This window comes from Lithobates pipiens, unplaced genomic scaffold, assembly GCF_037356315.1.
Source record: "Lithobates pipiens isolate NorthernLeopardFrog02 unplaced genomic scaffold, aLitPip1_a1.2 Scaffold_8, whole genome shotgun sequence".
Lineage (NCBI taxonomy): Eukaryota > Metazoa > Chordata > Amphibia > Anura > Ranidae > Lithobates > Lithobates pipiens.
In genome coordinates, this window is record NW_027507903.1 from 594,744,840 (window position 1) to 594,768,265 (window position 23,426).

Below are 23,426 nucleotides of genomic sequence, written 5' to 3' on the forward strand. Positions count from 1 at the left end.
ATAACAATGTAATTTAAAAGTGATTTAATAGAAAATAAAAAATTCATATGCATTTGATAAATGGCTGCTCAATCACCATTTTCTTCCAGGGCCTCTGCTTTCAGTAAATATATACTGTTTGGGGGTTCTAAGTAATTTTCTAGCAAAAACATGCTGATTTTAACATGTATGACAAATGTCAGAATTGGCCTGGGCAGCAAGTGGTTAAGGGCAGGGAATGATGTGAATGTAATGTATGCAAAGTGCTACAAAAATTGGGGGTGCTATTTGAATACCTAGAATACATTTTATTTTAAATGACTCATAGGGGTTTATAAAGCAGTGAATGTGACTTTCACCAAACATTTACTGGTGGTGAAGCAGTCATTGTTATTAAAAATACATGCAACAGGAAGATTAGTTGCGGTGAATGTTTGGTGAATGTCAGTTTCACTGCTTAATAAATAACGTTCATAATGTGAATGAGCCCTCAATACAGAGTGGAGAATACTTTTCCTGCATACCATCACTGTGCTCCAGGCTTTTGGTTCAGGGCCCCTGCTGTTCTATTGTGCAATTCTCTTTTGTGTGTATTGGCTTAGTGTAATTTCCCAGCAATGTGATGGACATTCTTTTATTTGTCAATCAGGCGCTTGTTTGCTTATTTTGTTACCTAATCTCACAATGTCTCTCCAGTTACTGATTAAAGGAAATTATTTAAACAGGGCTCCAGCCCTCCTTTAGTGTCCCTTTAAAAAAAAAACTCCTTACAGAGGCTTCTCATACCCGTGGTGGCATCATGGGGTTCAGAACTTTGTGTTTCCTACTGCTGGGTCTCCTGGCCGGGTCCACCTATGCACAATCGTGAGTATGACCTCCTGAATAGTGGATGAAAGTTGTGGATAGTCTTAGCCTTAGTAGTAAAGCCTGTTTAAGTACTGATCCCATACCTACATTTTCGACAGATAATTGCTTAATCTGTAGACCGCCCTTTGAAGGATTGATTTGATTTTGGGAATATCTTGTGGTTATTGGGACACTTCTGATGCTAGAGGGCAATCACCAGCTCTTCGGTGGTTGATTGGGATCGTTTTTGCATAGGGAGATATTCCAACCTGTTTGAATACCCGAACTGAAAACGGGGGAGTGCTATCCTCCTTACCAATGTAAGGGCATTCTTTCCACTGACCACCAAGGTAAGGGACATTCCTCCCAGTGGTCACCAATGTAAGGGGCATTCTTCACACTGACCACCAATGTAAGGGACATTCTTCCCACTTATCACTAATGTAATGAATTTTTTTTCACTGACCACCAATGTAAGGGACATTCTTCCCATTGGCCACCAATGTAAGGGGCATTATTTCCACTGATCACCAATGTAAAGAACATTCTTCCCACTGACCGCCAATGTAAGGGACATTCTTCCCACTGACTGCCAATGTAAGGGACATTCTTCCCACTGACCGGCAATGTAAGGGACATTCTTCCCACTCTTCACCAATGTAAGGACATTTTTTTGCACTGACCACCAATGTAAGCAAAATTCTTCCCACTGATCACCAATATAAGGACATTTTTTGCACTGATCGCCAATGTAAGGCGCATTCTTGCCACTGGCCGCCAATGTACATAGTTAGATAGTAGGTAAGGTTGAATAAAGACAATAGTCCATCCAGCTCAACCTGTGTAGGTGTAAGTGTGTCAGTGTCTATAATTATTTCCCGTATACCTGCATGTTGTGTTCTTTAACCACTTCAGCCCCAGAAGGATTTGCTCCCCTTAATGACCAGGCCATTTTTTGTGATACGGCACTATGTTGCTTTAACTGCGCGGTCATGCGACGTGGCACCCAAACAAAATTAACGTCCTTTTTTTCCCACAAATAGAGCTTTCTTTTGGTGGTATTTACTCACCTCTGTGGTTTTTATTTTTTGCGCTATAAACAAACAAAGAAAAAAAATTTTTTTTTACTTTTTGCTATAATACATATCCAAAATAAAATATAAAAAAAAAAAAATGTATTCATCAATTTAGGCCAATATATATTCTACATATTTTTGGTTAAAAAAAATCCCAATAGGCGTATATTGATTGGAAAAGTTATCGCGTCTACAAACTATGGGATAGATTTAGGGACTTTTTTTAAATTAATATTATACACGATTTATATAGCACCAACAGTTTACGCAGCGCTTTACAATGTATAGATGTATGGGGGGGGGGAACAATACAATTACTGTGCAGTTCAATACAAAATGTACAGGTATGTTTGTTTTCTGGGTTGCTACGCTGATCACATTGTTACTGTCCGATTTGAAGCGCTTGTTTTTAACTCTGGAAATGTAAGTGCAATTCTTATGTTTACATAATAAATATTCCTTACGGAATTACCGCTATTTGTCTTGTTCACCCTCTTTTTTATCCTCCTGGTTGGGGCAATTTGCCCGTGTACTATTAACCTGCTGCATCCATCAATTTGGAACGTTTGCTTGGAGGTCATGTCCATTTATGCCGCATACACACGATCAAACAATCGGGTGGAAAAGTCCGGCAAACTGAAGTCCGCCGGACAATCCCCCCGTGTGTAGCCTCCGGCGTACTTTTTTGACCCGAAAGTACGGCGGACTTAGAAAGTAGTTTAGCACTCCAATCTTCTCTCGCATTTCGGTGGACAATCCGGCCGTGTGTGTGCCAGTCCGCCGTACTTTTGAAATGAACAGACTTTTCCCGCCCGGAGAAAAATCCGCTCATTTCGAGCGGGTCTTTAGGTAGGCGGGCCCTCGAAGGATACGTCGCTGGCCCCTCCGCCTGGTGTGGACTTAAAGGGGAACCCCAACGCCGAAAAAAATCGGCGTGGCAGTCCCCACAGGTCCACATCAGACCCTTGTCCGAGCACGCTACCCGGCCGGCCAGGAAAGGGGGTGACGAGCGAGCGCCCCCCCCTCCTAGCCGCACCAGGCCGCGTGCCCTCAACATGGGGGGTGCCTTGGGGAAGGGGGGGCCGTGTGATGAGGACAAGAGCGGGGGGCTTATCGGAATCCGGGAGCCGCCTTTAATAAGGGGGCCCCCAGATACCAGTCCCTCACCCTATGTGAATGAGTATTGGGGTACAATGTACCCCTACCCATTCACCTGTAAAATAAAGTACAAAAAAAACACAACACACAAGATAAAATAGTTTATTGCACAGCTCCGGGGGTCTTCCGTCTTCGGGGGTCTTCTCGCTGGACTCCTCCGCTATCTTCTTGTAGCTCTTTGTAGCTCCGGCATTCTTCTTCGTCGCCGCTGCCTCTTCTTCCGACTTCTGGGGTCTTGTCCCCCTCTTCGGTTCTTCTGCCGGGCCACCGCGCCTTCTTATAGCTCTTTTACAGGCGGTGGCCCGGTCTTCTGTCGTCGCCGTCGCCGCCACCGCCGCCGCCTTCCGCTTCTTCTTCTTCTCCTTCTTCTCCTGGAGATGTTGACTCAACGTTCTCTCTGGCCGCAATGCCAGGGACGCGCTGCGCGGCGACCTATATAGGGACAAGGGGCAGGGTCATCGGTTGATGTCACATGGGGTGACCCCACCCCCTTACGATGTCACAGTCCTGGAGGATGCTGGGACTGTCGCCATGTGACATCAACCCATGTGACATCAACCCATGTGACATCAACCCATGTGTCATCAACCGATGACCCTGCCCCTTGTCCCTATATAAGTCACCACGCAGCACGTCCCTGGCATTGCGGCCGGAGAGAACATTGAGTCAACATCTCCAGGAGAAGAAGGAGAAAAAGAAGAAGAATGGAAGCGGCGGCGGCGGCGACGACGACAGAAGACCGGGCCACCGCCTGTAAAAGAGCTATAAGAAGGCGCGGTGGCCAGGCAGAAGAACCGAAGAGGGGGACAAGACCCCCAAAGTCGGAAGAAGAGGCCGCGGCGACGAAGAAGAATTCCGGGCTCCTCCGCTAGTAAAAGAGCTACAAGAAGATAGCAGAGGAGTCCGGCGAGAAGACCCCCGAAGACGGAAGACCCCCGGAGCTGTGCAATAAACTATTTTATCTTGTGTGTTGTGTTTTTTTTGTACTTTATTTTACAGTTGAATGGGTAGGGGTACATTGTACCCCATACTCATTCACATAGGGTGGGGGGGGGCGGTATCCGGGGGCCTTCCTGGCCGGCCGGGTAGCGTGCTCGGACAAGGGTCTGATGTGGACCCTGGGGGTACCCCACGCCGATTTTTTTCGGCGTTGGGGTTCCCCTTTAAGTCCATACCAGGTGGCGGGGCCAGCGACGTATACCTCGCGGGCCCTGCCTACCTGGAGACGCGTTCGAAATGAGCGGACTTTCCTCCGCGTGTGTGGCCGAGTCCATTCATTTCAAAAGTAGGGCGGATAGTACGGCGGACTTAGTACGCTGTATTATTCCTCTGAAAAAGTGCCGTGTGTGGGCAAGTAGCCCGTTCAGAAAGACCGACGGACAGTCTGGCGGGAAGTCCGCCAGACTAAGTCCGTCGGATAGTCCGCTACGTGTGTACGCGGCATAAGTGAACCTGAATAGGGCTGGACTGGAACAAAAATTTGGCCCTGGACTTCATCCAAACCAGCCCACTTTAATTTTGCAAACAGGCACAAAAACAGTATATAAAACTATATGCAATTGTGCAAAAAAACATAAGTAGCATAACATAAGGAGTCCTCAGTAACCTCTTTTATTATTTCACTTATTCTCCTCTGTATTTTTCTCATCTTTCTCACATCACTGAGTGAAGTTGAGAGCAAGCCGCCCAGCCATTACTTTGTCACTGAAATCGTCCCACTGAGCCACCGGCCCACCGGGAAACTCCCTGTAGGCCCGATGGCTAGTACATGCCTGAGCCTGAACTTTCTGGTCATCTTTTAAAGCTTGTTTGACTTATCGGGTGTATACCTGCATGAGTCCAATCTTTCCGGTAAGCGAATGGTGCTTCTGGTGGTGGAACCTCTATGTCACTTTTATCACGTTTGGATGTATACTCAAGATTTCTGTGGCTGTTATTCACTCATTTTTGGATTATAAACCTTGGAATACACTAGGACCTGCTTGCGGTCCTCTATATTTACATTTTGGACACTATTTTTTTCACGGAATATATGTCAATATGTATTTTTATATTGGTTATTCATTTTTCTCATGTCAATTTTTTTTTTGCTATTGAATATTTTGTTAGCACTGCACATTCTCTATATCTATTTCTGTTTATCCATACACTTCTGTGCTGGCTGCTAGTGTCTAGGCAGTGCAGTATATTTGGTTACTTAAGTCGCAATGAAATGGGCAATAAGTAGTGCAGGAACCCTTTTCAAAGTTGCTGACATGAGTAGCAACTATTTAAACGGTTGCATTGCTAACAATGGGATGCGACTTTGAAAGTTCCAAATTGCACGACAAATCGCACCAGTGTAAAAGGGGGGCTTACACCGGCATTGCATTTTAAAGCAGCCTTTAATGCACATTAATGCACCTATAGCATTAATGAGCATTTTGGGCACATTGCATGTTCGTTTAAGTCAGTTGTTAACCTCTTCCTGACGGCCGTAGACATACACTATATTGTCAACAGTTTTGGGACACCCATCTTTACATGCACATGAACTTTAATGGCATCCCAGTCTTAGTCCGCAGGGTTCAAAATTGATTTGGCCCACCCCTTGGGTTCTATCAGCAAATCTACTTCAAATACTAAGATTACTGTGTCAGCCACCTCCTCCTTCCCTATAACAGCTTCAGCTCTTCTGGGTAGGTTGTCCACAAGGTTTAGGAGTGTGTCTATGGGATTGTTTGACCATTCTTCCAGAAGGACATTTGTGAGGTCAGGTACTCATGTTGGACGAGAAGGCCTGGCTTGCAGTCTTTGCTCTAATTCATCCCAAAGGTGTTCTGTTCGGCCAGTCAAGTTCCCCCACCCAAACTGGCTCGTCCATGTCTTTATGGACCTTTCTTTGTGCGCTGGTCCAGATCATCTGGTGGTGGTGTGAGATTATGGTGTGGGGTTGTTTTTCAGGGGTTGGGCTTGGTCCCTTAGTCCCAGTGAAGGGAACTCTTAAGGCGTCAGCATACTAAGGCATTTTGGACAATTTCATGCTCCCAGCTTTGTGGGAACAGTTTGGGGATGGCTTCTTCCTGTTCCAACATGATTGCGCACCTTTGAAATGAATTAAAGGAGAGACTGCAAGCCAGGCCTTCTCGTCTAACACCAGTGCCCAACCTCACAAATGTGCTTCTGGAAAGTCTTCCCAGAAGAGAAGAAGCTGTTATAGCTGCAAAGGGTGAGCCAACTAAATATTGAACCCTATAGACTAAGACTGGGATGCCATTAAAGTTTATGTGGATCCCCAGTTTAGGAGGAGTATGTCCGCTGTATAAACTTCCCTTGTCCGGTACCAGCATGATCCAAGATCCCTTAGCCCACCCTGTCGCTTGTCGAGACATCAGTGTAGGGTGGTAATAGGGATGAGCCGAACATCCCCCAATTCGGTTTTCAGCAGAACATGCGAACAGTCAAAAAAATAGTTTGAACGCGCAAACACCGTTAAAGTGTATGGAACACGAACGTGGAAAATCAAAAGTGCTAATTTTAAGGGTTAATATGCAAGTTATTTTCATAAAAAGTGTTTGGGAACCTGGGTCCTGCCTCATGAGACATGTATCAATGCAATCTAATCTAATGTATGCTACTAGAAGTGTAGTGTAGGGAAATGTAACTCATGCTGTAAACTTGTAAGTCTAAATTGGGTCAGGGTTATTAGAGGACAGGGCTGGATGACTCCTCCTGGCAACTCTCTGGTGCCTCCATCTGGTGTCTGGAAGGTTGGAGAACCTTCTAGAATTAGAGTGTGGGGGTTAGGAGGAGCTGCCATGAATATTTATGGAGCCTCGGTCAACCACCAGCAGTGGGCTGGTTGGGGCATCCCAGTTGAGGCAACCCAATAAATAGACATGGGCCATGCCAACAGGAGAGTCAGGTGGAAGATGGAGATTGAATGCTGAGGAGAGGCTGTCAGTGGCCTTTGAGGAAACCCCTGCTGAGAATGGGTGGTACCTTGGGTCGGGTGCTCAGGAAGGCTGGCCTGGAAGGATCCTGACACAGGAGGTGGTTAAAGGATTCATTCTGAAGGAGGCAGCTGGAAGGAGCAAGGAGAGACATTGAGTAGATCAGCACAAGTGCAGAGACAGACAAGGGGAGCCGCTGCCATCCGCAACAGGCCTCTCTTGAACACATAATGCCAAGTCTTCATCTAACCTTGCCCTGGGAGGTTTCCATGAGTTTGTGCCAGTTGGGCAGGACTGGGCCTGGAAGTCAGTCAGGAGGCCTGGGAGAAAAAGCAGCCAAACATGGCTGATGGCAGCCAGATGGGCTGGTATTTTTTTGCACGCAAGTGGAGCTGGGATCAGTGGCCGCAGGGAAGTAGAAGGAGGAATGTTCTACTGTTTGCTCACAGCACTTTTTGTCAAGAGACTGAGAGCTCCTGCCTGTAAGGGGCCTTTGCTGAACTGACACAAAAGCTCTGTTAGTTCCCCAAGCGTGAGCAGCAGGAGTTGTACTGGAATCCAAGTTTGTGCAAGAAGAAGGAAAAGTGGACTTTTGTAAATAGGGAGGAAGTGCCCCTTTTTGTTCATAGTCTTTTTGGATGTTTTTCAAGTTGGGCATCCCAAAATTCCCTACCCTACCCAAGTTATCAACCCTTAATAAAACATCAAAAACAAGAAAGGACTGTTTTCTGTGTTGGAGTATGTGAAGGAAATGCCATGTAACTGACTGTGAAGCAGTGGGGACCGGGGACACTAGCGACTCCTACGGGGGTAGTGCTATATATTATATTTAATTTATTCCCAATTTTCTCAGATCTTACTTTCTGACATGTACATACACTGTAAATCTTTCTGGGCGTATGCCAGTCATGTTGAAAGATATTGCGTAGAGCTGGCATTTGACCTAGACATGGACAGTACTCTCACCCATGTACAAATAAACCGGTTTCTGTGGAAAGCGATCGATAGTCCCTGTGCAAGGTCGCTTGGCATAAATTTCTACATAGGAGTTATGTAACAGGAATAGGGAAATTTTGCGAAATAATTGGGACATTTTGCCAGGATTATGTGTTCGTTTTTAATTTTTTTTTCATCATCATCAACCTCAGCATTTGTAAGGATTAAAGACAAAGCCTCATTTGCGCATGTGCAGTAGTAAAGCCACAGGGCATCACTGCCTGTTTCCCTTACAGGCAATGGTGGCAGCAACACCCGAGAGCCAATGGAAACTTAGGCTGGGGAGCCGACATCGCTGGATTCCTGGACAGATAATTGTCCTAATATTAAAAGTCAGCAGCTACAGTATTTTTAGCTGCTGATTTTTATTTTTTTATTGGGGGAGGGGGGGGGGGGGCTGGATCTCCTCTTTAAGTCCAAACAGCTAAATAGGGAGATGAAGAAAATATATAGGAGACGTATTACATGCCAAAAAATGACTATACAAACTCCATGCAGATATCATATAAGCTATTTTTTTAACCCCATTCTCTGCTGCCATTGTAACTATTAAACTGCAGCATCAGGGCTGCTGTTGGAAATCACATACAGTCTACCTGACAGGTCCCCCCACAACTGAAACTGACTGAGGACATAGATTTATCAGTCCCTTTCTATGCAGCTTCAGCTGCACAGTTGACTGAATAGGAATCACTCTGAGGTTTCCTGCTCATTCACAAATGGAACAATGGCAGCCGAGAGTTTGTTTGCATTTTTATACTAAGCTTCCTGCTATCTGTAATGCCACCCAATCACTCAATAAATCCAATCGCAGGGTGCAGAGGTGACATTAGGGGTCTAATAGTCTCCTTGACGGGAAGTGTAATCAGCACTATGCTATCACCTAGGGGGCTTATTAGCATCTTTATATTAATAAACCCCTGATGCCGCCTTGAAGAGGACCTAATGCCTGTACTATGCTATCACATAGGGGGTTGTCAGCCTCTTTGTGGTAATAGACCCCTGAGTTCTCCTTGAAGAGGACCTGTCACTTGCACTATGCTATCACCTAGGGGGCTGTCACATCTTTGTGATAATAGACCTCTGATGTCTCCTTGGAGAGGAGCCGTTGCTTGTACTATGCTATCAACAAGGGGGCTTGTTAGCTTCTTTGTATTAATAGACCCCTGATGTCTCTTTGAAGAGGAGCTGTTGCCTGTACTATGCTATCACCTAGGGGTTGTCAGCCAGTTTGTGATAACAGACCTCTGATGTTTCCCTTAAGAGGACTTGTTGCCTGCACTATGCTATCATCTAATTGGCTGTTGGCCTCTTTGTGATAATACAAATGCAATATTCCCCATGCACACATTCCTGAAAATGGCTATTTTGTAATAATGGGTGCTGCAATGACCACATGCTGGGAATCGTAGACGATCAAGGTGAAAAGATGTCACCAGCACACCAAGGATTCCTCAAGAAGGTTCCAAAGCTTTATTCTAATGGTCACATGGTACGCATAAGGCAATGTTGCATGACGAAGAGTCCCTGTGTGACTCCGAAACAATGCCTTAGGCCGCGTACACACGATCAGACTATATGGTGGACTTGGTCTGGCGGACCAGAGTCCGATGGACGATCCGCCCGTCTGTGGGCTCCGGCTGACTTTTTCTTCCCAAAAGTCCGGCGGACTTTGAAAGAAGCCTTGACTCAAAATTGTCCACCGGACTCGGCAGTCCGGTGGACAATCTGTCCGTCTGTGTGCTAGTCTGCCGAACTTTTGAAATGAACGGACTTGCCCACACACAGAGAAAAGTCTGTTTATTTTGAATGTGGCTCCAGGTAGATGGGACAAGCGAAGCAAGTGAATGTCGCCGCCTCCATCGGTGAGATTGACACCTCGCGAGCCCCGTCACCTGGTATGGATTTAAAGGGGAACCCCAAGCCAAAAAAATTGCATGGGGTCCCCCCAAAGTCCGTAGCAGACCCTTATCCGAGCACACAGCCCGGCCGGTCAGGAAAGGGGGTGGGATCGAGCGAGCGACCCCCCCTCCTGATCCGTACCAGGCCATGTGCCCTCAATGTGGGGGGGTTCTTTGCTGCGGCCCCCCCACCCCAAAGCACCTTGTCCCCATGTTGATGAGGACAAGGGCCTCTTCCCGACAACCCTGGCCGTTGGTTGTCGGGGTCTGCGGGCGGGGGGCTTATCGAAATAGGGAGCCCCCTTTAATAAGGGTGCCCCCAGATTCTGGCCCCCCACCCTATGTGAATGAGTATGGGGTACGATGTACCCTTACCCATTCACCTGGGGAAAAAAAGTGTACATAAAAAAAACACAACACAGGTTTTTAAAGTACTTTATTAGACAATACTTTATTAGACAGCTCTGGCGGTCTTCTTCCGTCTTCGGGGGTCTTCTTGCCAGGCTCCTCCGCTATCTTCTGTTCTTTTGCTAGCTCTTTTACTAGCGGAGGAGCCCGGCTTTCTTCTTTGTCATCGCCGCCGTCCGGGGGTCTTCTTCCGACTTCGGGGGTCTTCTTCCGACTTCGGGGTCTTGTCCCGTTTTTCGCTTCTTCTTGCCGGGCCTCCGCTATCTTCTTACACTCTTTTACTAGCATTGGCCCGGTCTTGTTGCTGTCACCATCTCCTCCTTCTTCTCCTTCTTCTCTTCTTCTTCTTCCTTCCGATGGCTCTCTCCGGCCGCAATGGCAGGGACTCGTTGTGCAGCGACTTATATAGGTATAAGGGGCGGGGTCACCGGGTGATGTCACATGGTGACAACGCTCCTTATGATGTCACAGTCCCAGCATCCGCCAGATAGTCTCATCATGCGTACACGCCATTATGTGTACCACGTGACCACGAGAATAAGGCTTTGGACTTTCCTTGAGGAATTTTTTGTGATAATAGACCCCTGAAGAGGACCCGCCACTTGCACTATGCTATCCATTAGGGGCTTGTCTGCCTCTTTATGTTAATAATCCACCATTTTGTGAAAGAAGTAAAGTTAAGTTGGCCATACGGTATACAATTATCTTATTCAATTTCCTTTAGATTTACCTTCAACTAGGTAGTGCAAGGGCCTGCCTGATTGCATACAAGTTGAAGTGTTTAGGTTTGACCTCATATTATATGGTTTTGGTGAATGTAAAGGAAGATTGTACAAGAAAAATTGTATGGCCAACCTTACTTAAAAGCTTAAAAGATAAAAAGGTTAAAGAAAAAACATCTAAAAATGTAAAAAAAATTCACTGACTTGCGAATACTGTATGTAAATACTAATGCAAGTGCCTGGTGCACACACAACTAAAATGATGATTACAACACATATTAGGCATTCCAATGCATGCTGGAGTGAAAGCAGTAATTGTAGGGCCATCATTCATGGTTAGCTTTAAATTGATAGCCTGTAAAAGCTTTTAAAGTGTCACTAATAGAAAATTGGACAATTTTGGGTATCGTGGTTTTCTCAATTTCACTGGTGAATGCATATTTGAGACTTCAAATTAATGCTATTGATTTACTTGACATTACCTAATTTTTTTGTATTTTACCGAAAAAATGGGAAAGACATTGCAATTAATTTCATTTAAAATTAGTTTGCATGTGTTTAAAAAAAAAAAAATATATATATATATATATATATATATATATATATATATATATATGATAAACTGTAAAGCCCAGTACACACTATCAGATTGTCTGCTGAGTTTTTCCTTCAGATTTACCAAAACCATATAATATGAGGTCAAACCTTAGGAGTTTCAATGTGTATGCAATCAGGCAGGCCCTTCTACTACATGGTTTTGGTAAATCTGAAGGAAAAACTCAGCAGACAATCTGATAGTGTGTACAGGGCTTTAGCCCTTGTACACACGGTCGGACATTCCAACAACAAAATCCGTCGGATTTTGTCCGAAACTGGCGTTGCATACACACGGTCGGACAAATTTGTTGGAAAATCCGAACGTTATTTCGTTACGATGGGACTACGCTCAGGCTAGTAGCCAATAGCTTTGGTCTATGAATTTGATCTGAGCATGCGTAGAACTTTGTCCGATCGGAATTCTCTACAAACTTCGATCGGATCATGTTGTCGGAAAATTTTATAGCCCAGCTCTAAAACTTTGTCGGTTGGATATTCCGACGGAAACAGTCCGATGGAGCCCACACACGGTCGGATTATCAGACAACACAGTCCGATCTGACATTTTCCATCAGAATGTCCGACCGTGTGTACAAGGGCTAATACAAATCTGAGTCTGAGTCTCTGCAGTGTGTATCATCTCCAGCTACAGGCCTCATGGTTCAGTCTGAGTCTCTGCAGTGTGTCACCTCCAGCTACAAATGGCAGCACGTTTAGACGCAGCGGCTACTCCAGGTCCAAAAGATGGAGCTTTTATGTCTTTTAATGTCTCTTTGTCTTCAAATAGTCCTACCTTATCACAAAGTCAACTGAAAACTACTTTAAAACAAAACTACGATTGCCAAAGTTTTTTGGATATCGGCCGTATACACAAACATCAACTTTAACCAGTGGGTATCAAGAAGCTACAAGACCACTGTTTACTGAAACCTGACAAGAGATTGTTGTGCGTTTATCTTCACTGAAACATGGTTAAATAACAACATCCCTGATTCTGCCATTCAGCTACACGGGCTAACCTGCTACTGAGCTGATAGAGATTCATCACTGTCCGGTAAGACTCGAGGAGGTGGTCTGTGTGTGTATATCAACAAAGAATGGTGTAACAATGCTGTGGTGGTAACAATACACTGCTCATCGCTGGTAGAGTTTATGTTTGTGAAGTGTCTACCATTCTATCTGCCGAGGGAGTTCACAGCCATTGTTATTGTCACGGTTTACATTCCCCCATGTGTAAACGCTAAGGACGCACTTCGTGAACTTTACAGCTCTATCAGCGAACATCAAACAAACACCCCTGATGGCTTTTTCATTATTGTTGGAGACTTCAACCATGCAAACTTAAAGACAGTTTTGCCGAAGTTCTACCAACATGTGAATTTTGCAACAAGAGGAAACAACATACTGGACTTTGTTTATACAACAGAGAAAATGCATACAAGGCTGAACCCCGCCCCCACCTTGGGTGTTCAGATCACATCTCTGTTATGCTAATTCCAGTATATAAACCGTTGCTTAAACTTGCAAAACCGGTTCAAAAAGAAATCACAGTATGGCCTGACAATGCTACCCAGTACTGCATGGCTGCTTTCAGCACACAGATTGGAACATGTTTAAAGAGGCAGCCACTTACAACAATCATACAGACTTACAAGAGTACACTGAAACAGTGACTGCTTACATCAAAAAGTGCATAGATGATGTGACAGTCACCAAGATTATTACCACACGTGCCAACCAGAAGCCATGGATGACAGCAGAGATTCGTGGGCTGCTAAAGACCAGAGATGAGGTATTCAGATCAGGAGATAAAACAGTTCTCAAAACAGCAAGAGCCAATCTGTCTCATGGCATGAAGAAGGCAAAGCAACAATATGCAAAAAAAATTAATAAACACTTTAGCGACAGCAAAGACACACGGGCCCTGTGGCAAGCCATTTAGACCATCACTAACTACAAGCCCCTGCCACAGGCCAATGATAATGATACTTCTCTCCCGGATGCACTCAACCATTTTTATGCACGGTTTGAGATGCAGAACCAAACACCTTCACAAAAACTACTCATATCCTGAAATGACCGGGCGCTCTGCTTTTCTCCAGCATATGTAAGGAAGACACTGTTCAGGATCAACCAACAGAAGGCTACTGGCCCTGATGTTATACTTGGATGTGTGCTGAGAGACTGTGCAGTACAGCTGACAGATGTCCTTACAGATATCTTTAACATTTCACTGAACCAGGCGGTTGTCCCTACGTGTCTTAAATCCACCATCATAATTCCAGTACCAAAGAAGACACCTGTGTCCTGTTTGAATGACTATCGTCCCATAGCACTAACTCCAATAATGATGAAGTGCTTTGAGAGGCTAGTCATGCATCACATTAAGTCCAGTCTTTCAAACATGCTGGACCCATATCAGTTTGCATACCATTCAAACCATTCCACAAACGATGCAGTATCCTCTACTCTTCACTTGGCCCTTACCCACTTAGAACAGAAAGACTCTTATGTTAGAATGCTGTTCATTGACTTTAGGTCAGCATTTAATACAATAATTCCTCAGAAACGTATCACTAAATTGAACTCGCTGGGGCTCAACCTGTCCCTCTGTAAGGCCGCGTACACACGCGGGGACTGTTCGCTGAAACTTTGTTCGTCAAACAGTTGCCGCAACAGTCCGCTCAAAATTTGCATGAGCGGACTTGCCCACACACGAGCGGACTGTTTCAGCGAACTGTTTGCCAAACAGTTCGCTCAACTTTTGAAATGAACGGACTCGCCCACGTAAGGTGGAGGCAAGTCCGCCCATTTCGAACACGTGTACAGGTAGGCGGGGCCCGCGAAGGAGACGTCGCGGGCACCGCCGCCTGGAATGGACTTAAAGGGACACCCAACGCCGAAAAAAATCGGCGTGGGGGTTCCCCCAAAGTCCACAACAGACCCTTGTCCGAGCACGCTACCCGGCCGGCCAGGAAAGGAGGGCGAGCGAGCACGCCCCCCCCCTGAGCCGTACCAGGCCGCGTGCCCTCAACATGGGGGGTGCCTTGGGGAAGGGGGGGCCGTGCGGCCCCCCCACCTCAAAGCACCTTGTCCCCATGTTGATGAGGACAAGGGCCTCTTCCCGACAACCCTGGCCGTTGGTTGTCGGGGTCTGCGGGCGGGGGGGCTTATCGGAATCCGGGAGCCCCCTTTAATAAGGGGGCCCCCGGATACCGGCCCCCCACCCTATGTGAATGAGTATGGGGTACAATGTACCCCTACCCATTCACCTGTAAATTAAAAGTACCCAAAAAAAAAACACAACACACGAGAAAAAATATTTTATTGCACAGCTCCGGGGGTCTTCCGTCTTCGGGGGTCTTCTCGCCGGACTCCTCCGCTATCTTCTTGTAGCTCTTTTGCTAGCGGAGGAGTCCGGCTTTCTTCCTCCCACCGCCGGCCTCTTCTCCCGACTTCGGGGGTCTTGTCCCCCTCTTCGGTTCTTCTGCCGGGCCACCGCGCCTTCTTGTAGCTCTTTTGCAGGCGGTGGCCCGGTCTTCTGTCGCCGCTGTCGCCGTCGCCGCCTTCCGTTCTTCTTCTTCTTCTTGTTCTTCTTCTTCTTCTCCAGGAGATGTTGACACGACGCTCTCTCCGGCCGGAATGCCAGAGCCGCCCTGCGCTGCCACTTATATAGTGACAATGGGGCGGTGTCACATGGTATATGTCACATGGGTTGGTCACATGGGTTGATGTCACATGGGGACTATGACATCGTAAGGGGGCGGGGTCACCATGTGACATCAACCCATGTGACCAACCCATGTGACATATACCATGTGACACCGCCCCATTGTCACTATATAAGTGGCAGCGCAGGGCGGCTCTGGCATTCCGGCCGGAGAGAGCGTCGTGTCAACATCTCCTGGAGAAGAAGAAGAAGAACAAGAAGAAGAAGAACGGAAGGCGGCGACGGCGACAGCGGCGACAGAAGACCGGGCCACCGCCTGCAAAAGAGCTACAAGAAGGCGCGGTGGCCCGGCAGAAGAACCGAAGAGGGGGACAAGACCCCCGAAGTCGGGAGAAGAGGCCGGCGGCGGGGAGGAAGAAAGCCGGGCTCCTCCGCTAGCAAAAGAGCTACACGAAGATAGCGGAGGAGTCCGGCGAGAAGACCCCCGAAGATGGAAGACCCCCGGAGCTGTGCAATAAAATATTTTTTCTCGTGTGTTGTGTTTTTTTTTGGGGTACTTTTATTTTACAGGTGAATGGGTAGGGGTACATTGTACCCCATACTCATTCACATAGGGTGGGGGGCCGGTATCCGGGGGCCCCCTTATTAAAGGGGGCTCCCGGATTCCGATAAGCCCCCCGCCCGCAGACCCCGACAACCAACGGCCAGGGTTGTCGGGAAGAGGCCCTTGTCCTCATCAACATGGGGACAAGGTGCTTTGGGGTGGGGGGGCCGCGCGGCCCCCCCTTCCCCAAGGCACACCCCATGTTGAGGGCATGCGGCCTGGTACGGCTCAGGAGGAGGGGGCGCGCTCGCTCGCCCCCCTTTCCTGGCCGGCCGGGTAGCGTGCTCGGACAAGGGTCTGTTGTGGACTTTGGGGGGACCCCCACGCCGATTTTTTTCGGCGTTGGGGTTCCCCTTTAAGTCCATTCCAGGCGGCGGAGCCCGCGACGTCTCCGTCGCGGGCCCCGCCTACCTTGACACGCGCTCGAAATGAGCAGACTTCCCTCCGAGCGGGAACAGTTTGCTCATTTCGAAAGTAGCCTACACACGGGCGGACTGTTCGCTCAAACAAAGTTTCAGCGGACAGTTTTTCGGAATTTCCGAAAGACTTTGTCCGTCAAACTGTCCGCTGAAACTGTCCGCTGAAAGCCCACACACGGGCGGACTGTCCGCTGAAACACTGTTCAGCGGACAAAGTTGAGCGAACAGTCCGCCCGTGTGTACGCGGCCTAATTGGATCCTGGACTTTTTAACTGGAAGACCTCAGTCAGTTCGTGTTGGCTGTAGCGTGTCGAGCACTACCACACTGAGCACGAGTGTCACACAGAGATGTGTTCTCAGTCCACTGCTCTTCATGCTGCTGACCCACGACTGTACTGCCAAGTTCAGCTCCAACCATATCATCAAGTTTGCGGATGACACAACTGTGGTAGGTCTCATCAGCAACAATGATGAAAAGTAGGCTTGTGCAATTTGTTTCGTAACTAATCGAAATTCGGACGAATTTTGCATCTTTCCGACATTTGGATGCATCCGAATGTCCGAATAAAAAAGTAACGAATAACAACGAATACGAAAGAAATATAACAAATGAATTCGAATGAATTCGACATGATTCGGTAATTCTTTAACCACTTCGATACCGTGCTATTGCCAAATGACGGCATTAGCGCGGACCTACATTTCCGGGACGACGTCTATTGACGTCGTCCCGTGTACGAGCGGCCTGCGCGCTCTGTGATCGGCGAGTCCATGAGACTCGCCTGATCACCGATCCGTGCAAGGGGTCGATCCCGACCCCTTATCACGTGATCAGCTGTCAGCCAATGACAGCTGATCATGTGATAGAACGGAGCCGGTAATCGGCTATTATTCCTCCTCGCGCTGACAGCGCGAGGAGAAAAAAAAAAGCCGATCACCGGCGGCCGTGATCGGGACATCAGTCCCGATCACGGCCAGTAATGTAAGCGCTCACCTGCCCCCTGCCAGTGCCCACCTGCCCCCTGCAGTGCCAATTTAATAAAAGTTAGTGCCCCCCGTCAGTGCCACCCAGCAGTGCCCACAGTGCCACCCAGCAGTGCCCACAGTGCCACCCAGCAGTGCCACCCACAGTGCCACCCACAGTGCCCACAATCTGCCTCAAAGGTGCTGCACCCCAGTGCCGCCCATCAGTGCCCAGCAGTGCCGCCCATCAGTGCCCAGCAGTGCCGCCAATCAGTGCCCAGCAGTGCCACCTATCAGTGCCACCTATCAGTGCCCATCAGTCCCATCTATCAGTGGTACCCATCCGTGCCATCTTATCTGTGCCCATCTTATCTGTGCCGCCTTATCTGTGCCCATCGGTGCCGCCTTATCTGTGCCTATTAGTGCCGCCTTAACTATGCCTATCAGTGCAGCCTATCAGTGCCCACCAGTGCAGCCTATCAGTGCCCACCAATGCAGCCTATCAGTGCCCACCAATGCAGCCTATCAGTGCCGCCTAATCAGCGCACTTCAATGAAGGAGAAAAATGACTCGTTTGCAAAATTTTAGAACAAACTATTAAAACATGATTTATTTTTTTTATTTTTTTGCATCTTTTTTTGTTTGTTTAGCAAAAAATAAAACTCCGAGCTGTAACTAAATACCACCAAAAGAAAGCTCTATTTGTGGGAAAAAAATGATAAAAATTTCATTTGGGTACAGTGTTGTATGCCCGCGCAATTGTCATTCAAAGTGCATCAGCGCTGAAAGCTGAAAATTGGTCTGGGACTGAGGGGGGTTTAAGTGCCCAGTAAGCAAGTGGTTAAAGAGCTAATGAAACAAAAGGTCAGCTCAAAGTAAATCTTATAGTCCAATCAGCTAATTAATTTTGTGCCGGAGGTTGGATTACTGGCAAAGTGCATTCCTGAGAACTGAGTTAGAAGGGTGTCATATTGTATTTGAGCCGAGGAGAAGAGACGTTGTCATTGTGTGTGTTAAAAGTTTTAATAAACAAGTGACTTTCCAAACTACGAATCATTATCACGAATGTCTATACATACATAAATAGCGAATTTCAACAAATACGAACAAATGAATTCGACACTCTACGAATAATAACGAATTATCCGAAAACGTATTAACGTAACATAACGAATATAACAGAACGAAATGATGTATTTTACGAATGACAATGAACCGAAATGAAACAAAATTTTCCATACAAGTGCACAAGTCTAATGAAAAGCTCTACAGAGAGGAAGTGGAACAACTGGTTAAATGGTGTAGTACAAACAACCTGTTCCAAAATTTAAACAAAACAAAGGAGATTGTGATGGATTTCAGGAGAAATTCTGTTGATCACTCCCCACTGACCATCGACAACTTGACTGTGGAGAGAGTAAGCAGTATTAAATTCCTGGGAGTGCACACATCAGAGGATCCTACCTGGACTAACATCACGTCACTAACTAAGAAGGCACAAAAGCGCCCTATATTTTCTCCGCCGCCTTAAAAAAGCCAGTCTCCCTCCACCCATGCTTACTACATTCTATAGGGGAACCATTGAAAGTGTGCTGACCAGCTGCATCATCGTCTGGTATGGGAACTGCAGTTCTGCTGACCGTAAAACCCTGCAGCGACTAGTGAAGACAGCAGAAAAGATTATTGGTGTCTCTCCTCCATCCTGGGCATTTTCCATACACGATGCTCCAGCAAAGCTGTCAGTATTGTGAGGGATCCTACCCATCCCTCCTACAGTCTCTTTCAGCTCTTGCCATCAGGTAGAAGGCACCGGAGTATCAAAACCAGGACTGTGAGACTGCTCAACAGTTTTTTCCCCCCAGGCTGTGAGAGCCTTCAACTACAATCCTCTTTGAAACCTCTTCTACAACCTATAAATTGTGACCAGGAACGTCTCACGCCCCCCCCCCCCCCTTTTTTTAATCTTGAATATGCACTAGACACTTTTATAAACACTTGCTGCTACAAAGACTTTTGGAAACATATAGTATATGTACAGTTATGTAGTTCCCAGATGTGTATAGGTTTTTTTTTTATTGATGTTTTTTTATTTTTCTGTATATTTATTTATAATTATGTTTAATTTGTATGTAGCACCGTGGTCCTGTGAGATCTGACATTTCGTTCTACTGTATGTTCTTACGTGTAGTAGAATGACAATATAGTTTGACTTGACTTGACAAATAACCCATGGCTTAAAAAGTGTAAACTACCCCCATTTTATTCCACAGTATTGCTTCTTTTAGAAAACATCATGCATCAGAGATTTAAGTGCATTTTTGTACATTCTGTTTATGCACCTGGAAATTGAAAAAATGGTGCTGGCACAAAACACACAAAGATAACATTATTTTCATAAGTTGTTTTGGTAGGTAGTACTACCACTTTACATGACCTTTAAGTATTGGCTGATATACATCATGCATTTTTTTTTTTTACTCCACCAGGTGTTCCCTGATCACCTCCAATGTGTTGCGGGCGGACAGCGAGGAGACGTTCTTAGTAGATGGACATGGCACTGCATTGGATGGCGATATTCTAGTCCAGGATTTTCCCAAGAAGAAATTCATTATCAGTCAGGGCAGGATTTCTGTCAATAGTGGCAATGGCTTTCTGGGAACATCCAAATTCTTGGTGAGTGCTTTCTTAGTTATATGATATGTATAAAACTATACTAAGCGGACACCCCTTCAAATTACTGACTTCAGGTGTTTCCAAACTTTCCAGTTATGGGTACTGTTCATACTACATTTTAGACACAGTTGTATACTTCCAGCTTTGTGGAAACAGTTGGGTGAAGGCCTTTGATTGTTCCAGTATTACTGTACCCATGTGTACAAAGCCAGCTCCTTAAAAACCAGATTGGTGTGGAGGAACTTGGGTGGTCCTTATCTCAACCCTACTGAACATCTGTAGGAATAAATTGAGATGCCAATTAAAAACCAAGTCTTCTTGTCCAACATCAGTACCTGACCTCACAAATGTTTTATTTATTTATTTTAGCTAAATGGGCACAAATTTTCACATGGCCATTTCTAAACTCGCATTCTCAGAAGTGTGAAGGCAGTTACATCCACGAAAGGGCACCAACTCCATAATAAAGGGGTTGTAAAGGTTTGGATTTTTGAATTAAAATAATAAACGTCATACTTACCTGCTCTTTACAAGTGTTTTGCACAGAGCAGCCCCCGATCCTTCTCTTCTGGGATGCCCCGCCAGCGCTCTCGGCTCCTCCCCTTCATCAGCCTCCACAGAAAACCACTTTCCATAGGTGCACCCGTACAGGTATGCTCCTGAGTCCTGCTGCTGCATGCATTGACACGGACAGCAGGACTCATTCCCCGTCCCCCACTTCCATGTCACTGGATTTTATTTTTTAATAGTAAATCTAGTTTTATAATTATTATATTTTTATTATAAAAAATGTAGGGGGGCCTAGGGCAATTACCCCTTTTGTTCCCTTATAAATCCAACAGTACTGGCAGCTTGTAGATCTCAATGAACTGTGAGAACGCTGGTGAGCGCTCTTTTAGTTCATTGATTCTTCCTGCCATTCAGTAACGTCTTGCCTATATTGGAGGTATAGGCAGACAGTGTACTGAGAGTCTGCAGGATTTTAGCATTGCATCCACGATTAGTTGATCGTGAATGCAATGCTGTACAGCATGCAATGTAAAAAAAAAAAAAAAAATTACCTGCAAATTAATAATAATTATTATTTTTTTATTTATTTTTTTAACAAAAGTTGAACTAAAGCCTCATACACACGATTGGATTTTCCGACGGGAAAAGTGATGACAGGCTGTTTGCGGAAAATCTGATCGTTTGTATGCTCCATCGGACATTTGTTGTCAGATTTTCCGTGGACAAATGTTGGATGGCAAGGTTTTAAAATTTTCAGCAGACAAATGTCTGTTGTCGGATTTTCTGAGCGTGTGCACACAAGTCCATCGGACAAAAGTCCAAATTACAAACACGCATGCTCGGAAGCAAGGACGAGCCAGAAGCGGTCGGTATGGAGAATTAACATTTGTGACGTGGCAAATTATGAAATCTCGATGAAATTCTTCTTTAATGGGATAATAATGAAGCTGCTTTACTGGTGATACTGATTGAGTTATTGCAAATTATTATTCAAATTATTTCAAAGGCTTTTTTTTCTTGTGATATCAAGAATAATATTATTATGTTTTTTTTAATTTTTATTATTTGGGCAAGTTACCTTAACACCATTATCCCGTAGTTTTTAAGATCAAAGATACAACTATGTTGGTGTCCCTTGTCAATTTTACATTGTATTTTTTTAAATGTAACTGCCTACTCCCAAACTGTCATTTGAAGTAAAACACACAGCCAAGTATTACTCTACATCTTTTTTTTATTGTGCATTAAAAAAAGAAAACAAATAAAATTAGGTATGCTATCTACCAATAGAACTTAACCAAAAAGTGCATTCCATGCATCCAAAAATATAGAAAATCTACCAAATCAAATCATTATTCAACCAAGAAAATAATGTCAAAGCAATAACTCCAAGGCCAATAATAAATAACATGTTATCTCCTCCGATTGCGCAACATGTCCGGTTGACGAACGGCCATTCAGAAACTAACTGAAAAGCACAAACTGAAAAGTGCGAAATGAAAAGCGCAAATCAACACTCACCAAACTTCTACTAACACGAAATTAGCAGAAGGAGCCCAAAGGGTGGTGCTAAAGAGCTGAAAAACAACTTGGTACGCCACTACTTTCATATTTTTTGACCAACAATTTCTTGCCGTTTGTATGCAAGACAAGTTTGGGCCAATGCCCTTCAGACAAAAGTCCACGGTTTTGTTGGCCAACAATCGAATTGTGTGTACGAGGCTTAAGAATACATATTACACAGATAATTGGAACTGGCGAGTCATACATTACAGTTATGCACCACACTATTGTATTTACAAAAAGTCTTTCTCCCTGCACTTTATCAAAATATAGGGGGGCAGGGGGGCCCAGGGCAATTGCCCCTTTTGTTCCCTTATAAATCTGGCAGTGCTGACAGCTTGTAGTTCTCTGAACTGTGAGGATGCTGGTGAGCGCTCTTTTAGTTCATTGATTCTTCCTGCCGTTCAATAACTTCTTGCCTATATTGGACTGGATGGACTTGTGTCTTTTTTCAACCTGACTAACTATGTAACTATGTAAGTCACATGCTCTCCCATACCTACCCTGTTTCCCCAAAAATAAGACCTAGTGTGATTGTCAGTGATGGCTACAATATAAGCCCTACCCCCCAAATAAGCTCTGTTTCCCTGAAAATAAGACCTACAAGGACTTTAATTAGGGCTTATTTGGGGGGTAGGGCTTATATTGCAGTCATCACCGACAATCGCGCTAGGTCTTCTTTTCGGGGAAACAGGGTAGAATTGTATACTTTGCTACTGGTGACTGAATGGAGCTTCCAGGGAGTGAAGGAAAGTTGAGAATAAGCAGCTAGTGAGACCACCAATAAAAGGAACTTGTTGCTTTTCCCTGCATGTGCACATTGCACAACAGTACAGGTTTACTTTAGTGATGGGCAGATAAGGAATTAATTTGATGCAGTTGACCAGAGTTATACTGTTATACTGTAAGCCAAAGTATGGAGTGTGTGATCTCATCATTGTCCTATTTCTGGTACCAGAGAAGCTTTACTGTCACAGAAAATAATTTACATAACAAGTGCAAAAAAATTGTGACAAAGTAACTGTGCAAAAAAGCAAAAAGTAACAAGTTCAGGCTGGGCATTACGGCATACATCAAGGTATAGCAAAATGAATACATACACGGAATGAATAAATGTCATGGAAAAGACCCATTATAGAAACATACATGCGAAGGAACAAAATATTACAAAAAGGAGGTAATCACATGATGTCATCCTGTAATGTCCTCATATATAACATATAGGACTTCCTGTACCTAAAGCCACTGGCTTGAAGATTATTGGATAGGAGAGGTGGCAGCTAGGTGGTAATAGAAGTCAGAAGAAGGAGTAGCAAGGTGGAGGGCTCCCCTGAGCTTCAAAGTTGAACCAAGAACGAGATGTACCACAAGGGGGGTAGGTATTTCAGCTAGAGCTGCTATATTAAGAG

The 23,426-nt window shown here is 45.4% G+C and overlaps 1 protein-coding gene across 1 annotated transcript in view; it reads left to right on the top strand.

Annotated features, from left to right (window-relative positions):
• The first annotated feature begins 684 nt into the window (after nt 1-684).
• Nucleotides 685-23,426, top strand: part of LOC143961248 (venom factor-like) — a 205,025-nt gene continuing 182,283 nt past the window's right edge. Inside the window, exons 1-2 of the mRNA XM_077470483.1 lie at nt 685-843; nt 19,758-19,944. Coding sequence (XP_077326609.1) covers nt 779-843; nt 19,758-19,944 — 252 coding nt within the window. The 5' untranslated portion in view covers nt 685-778. The remainder of the gene's footprint in view (nt 844-19,757; nt 19,945-23,426) is intronic.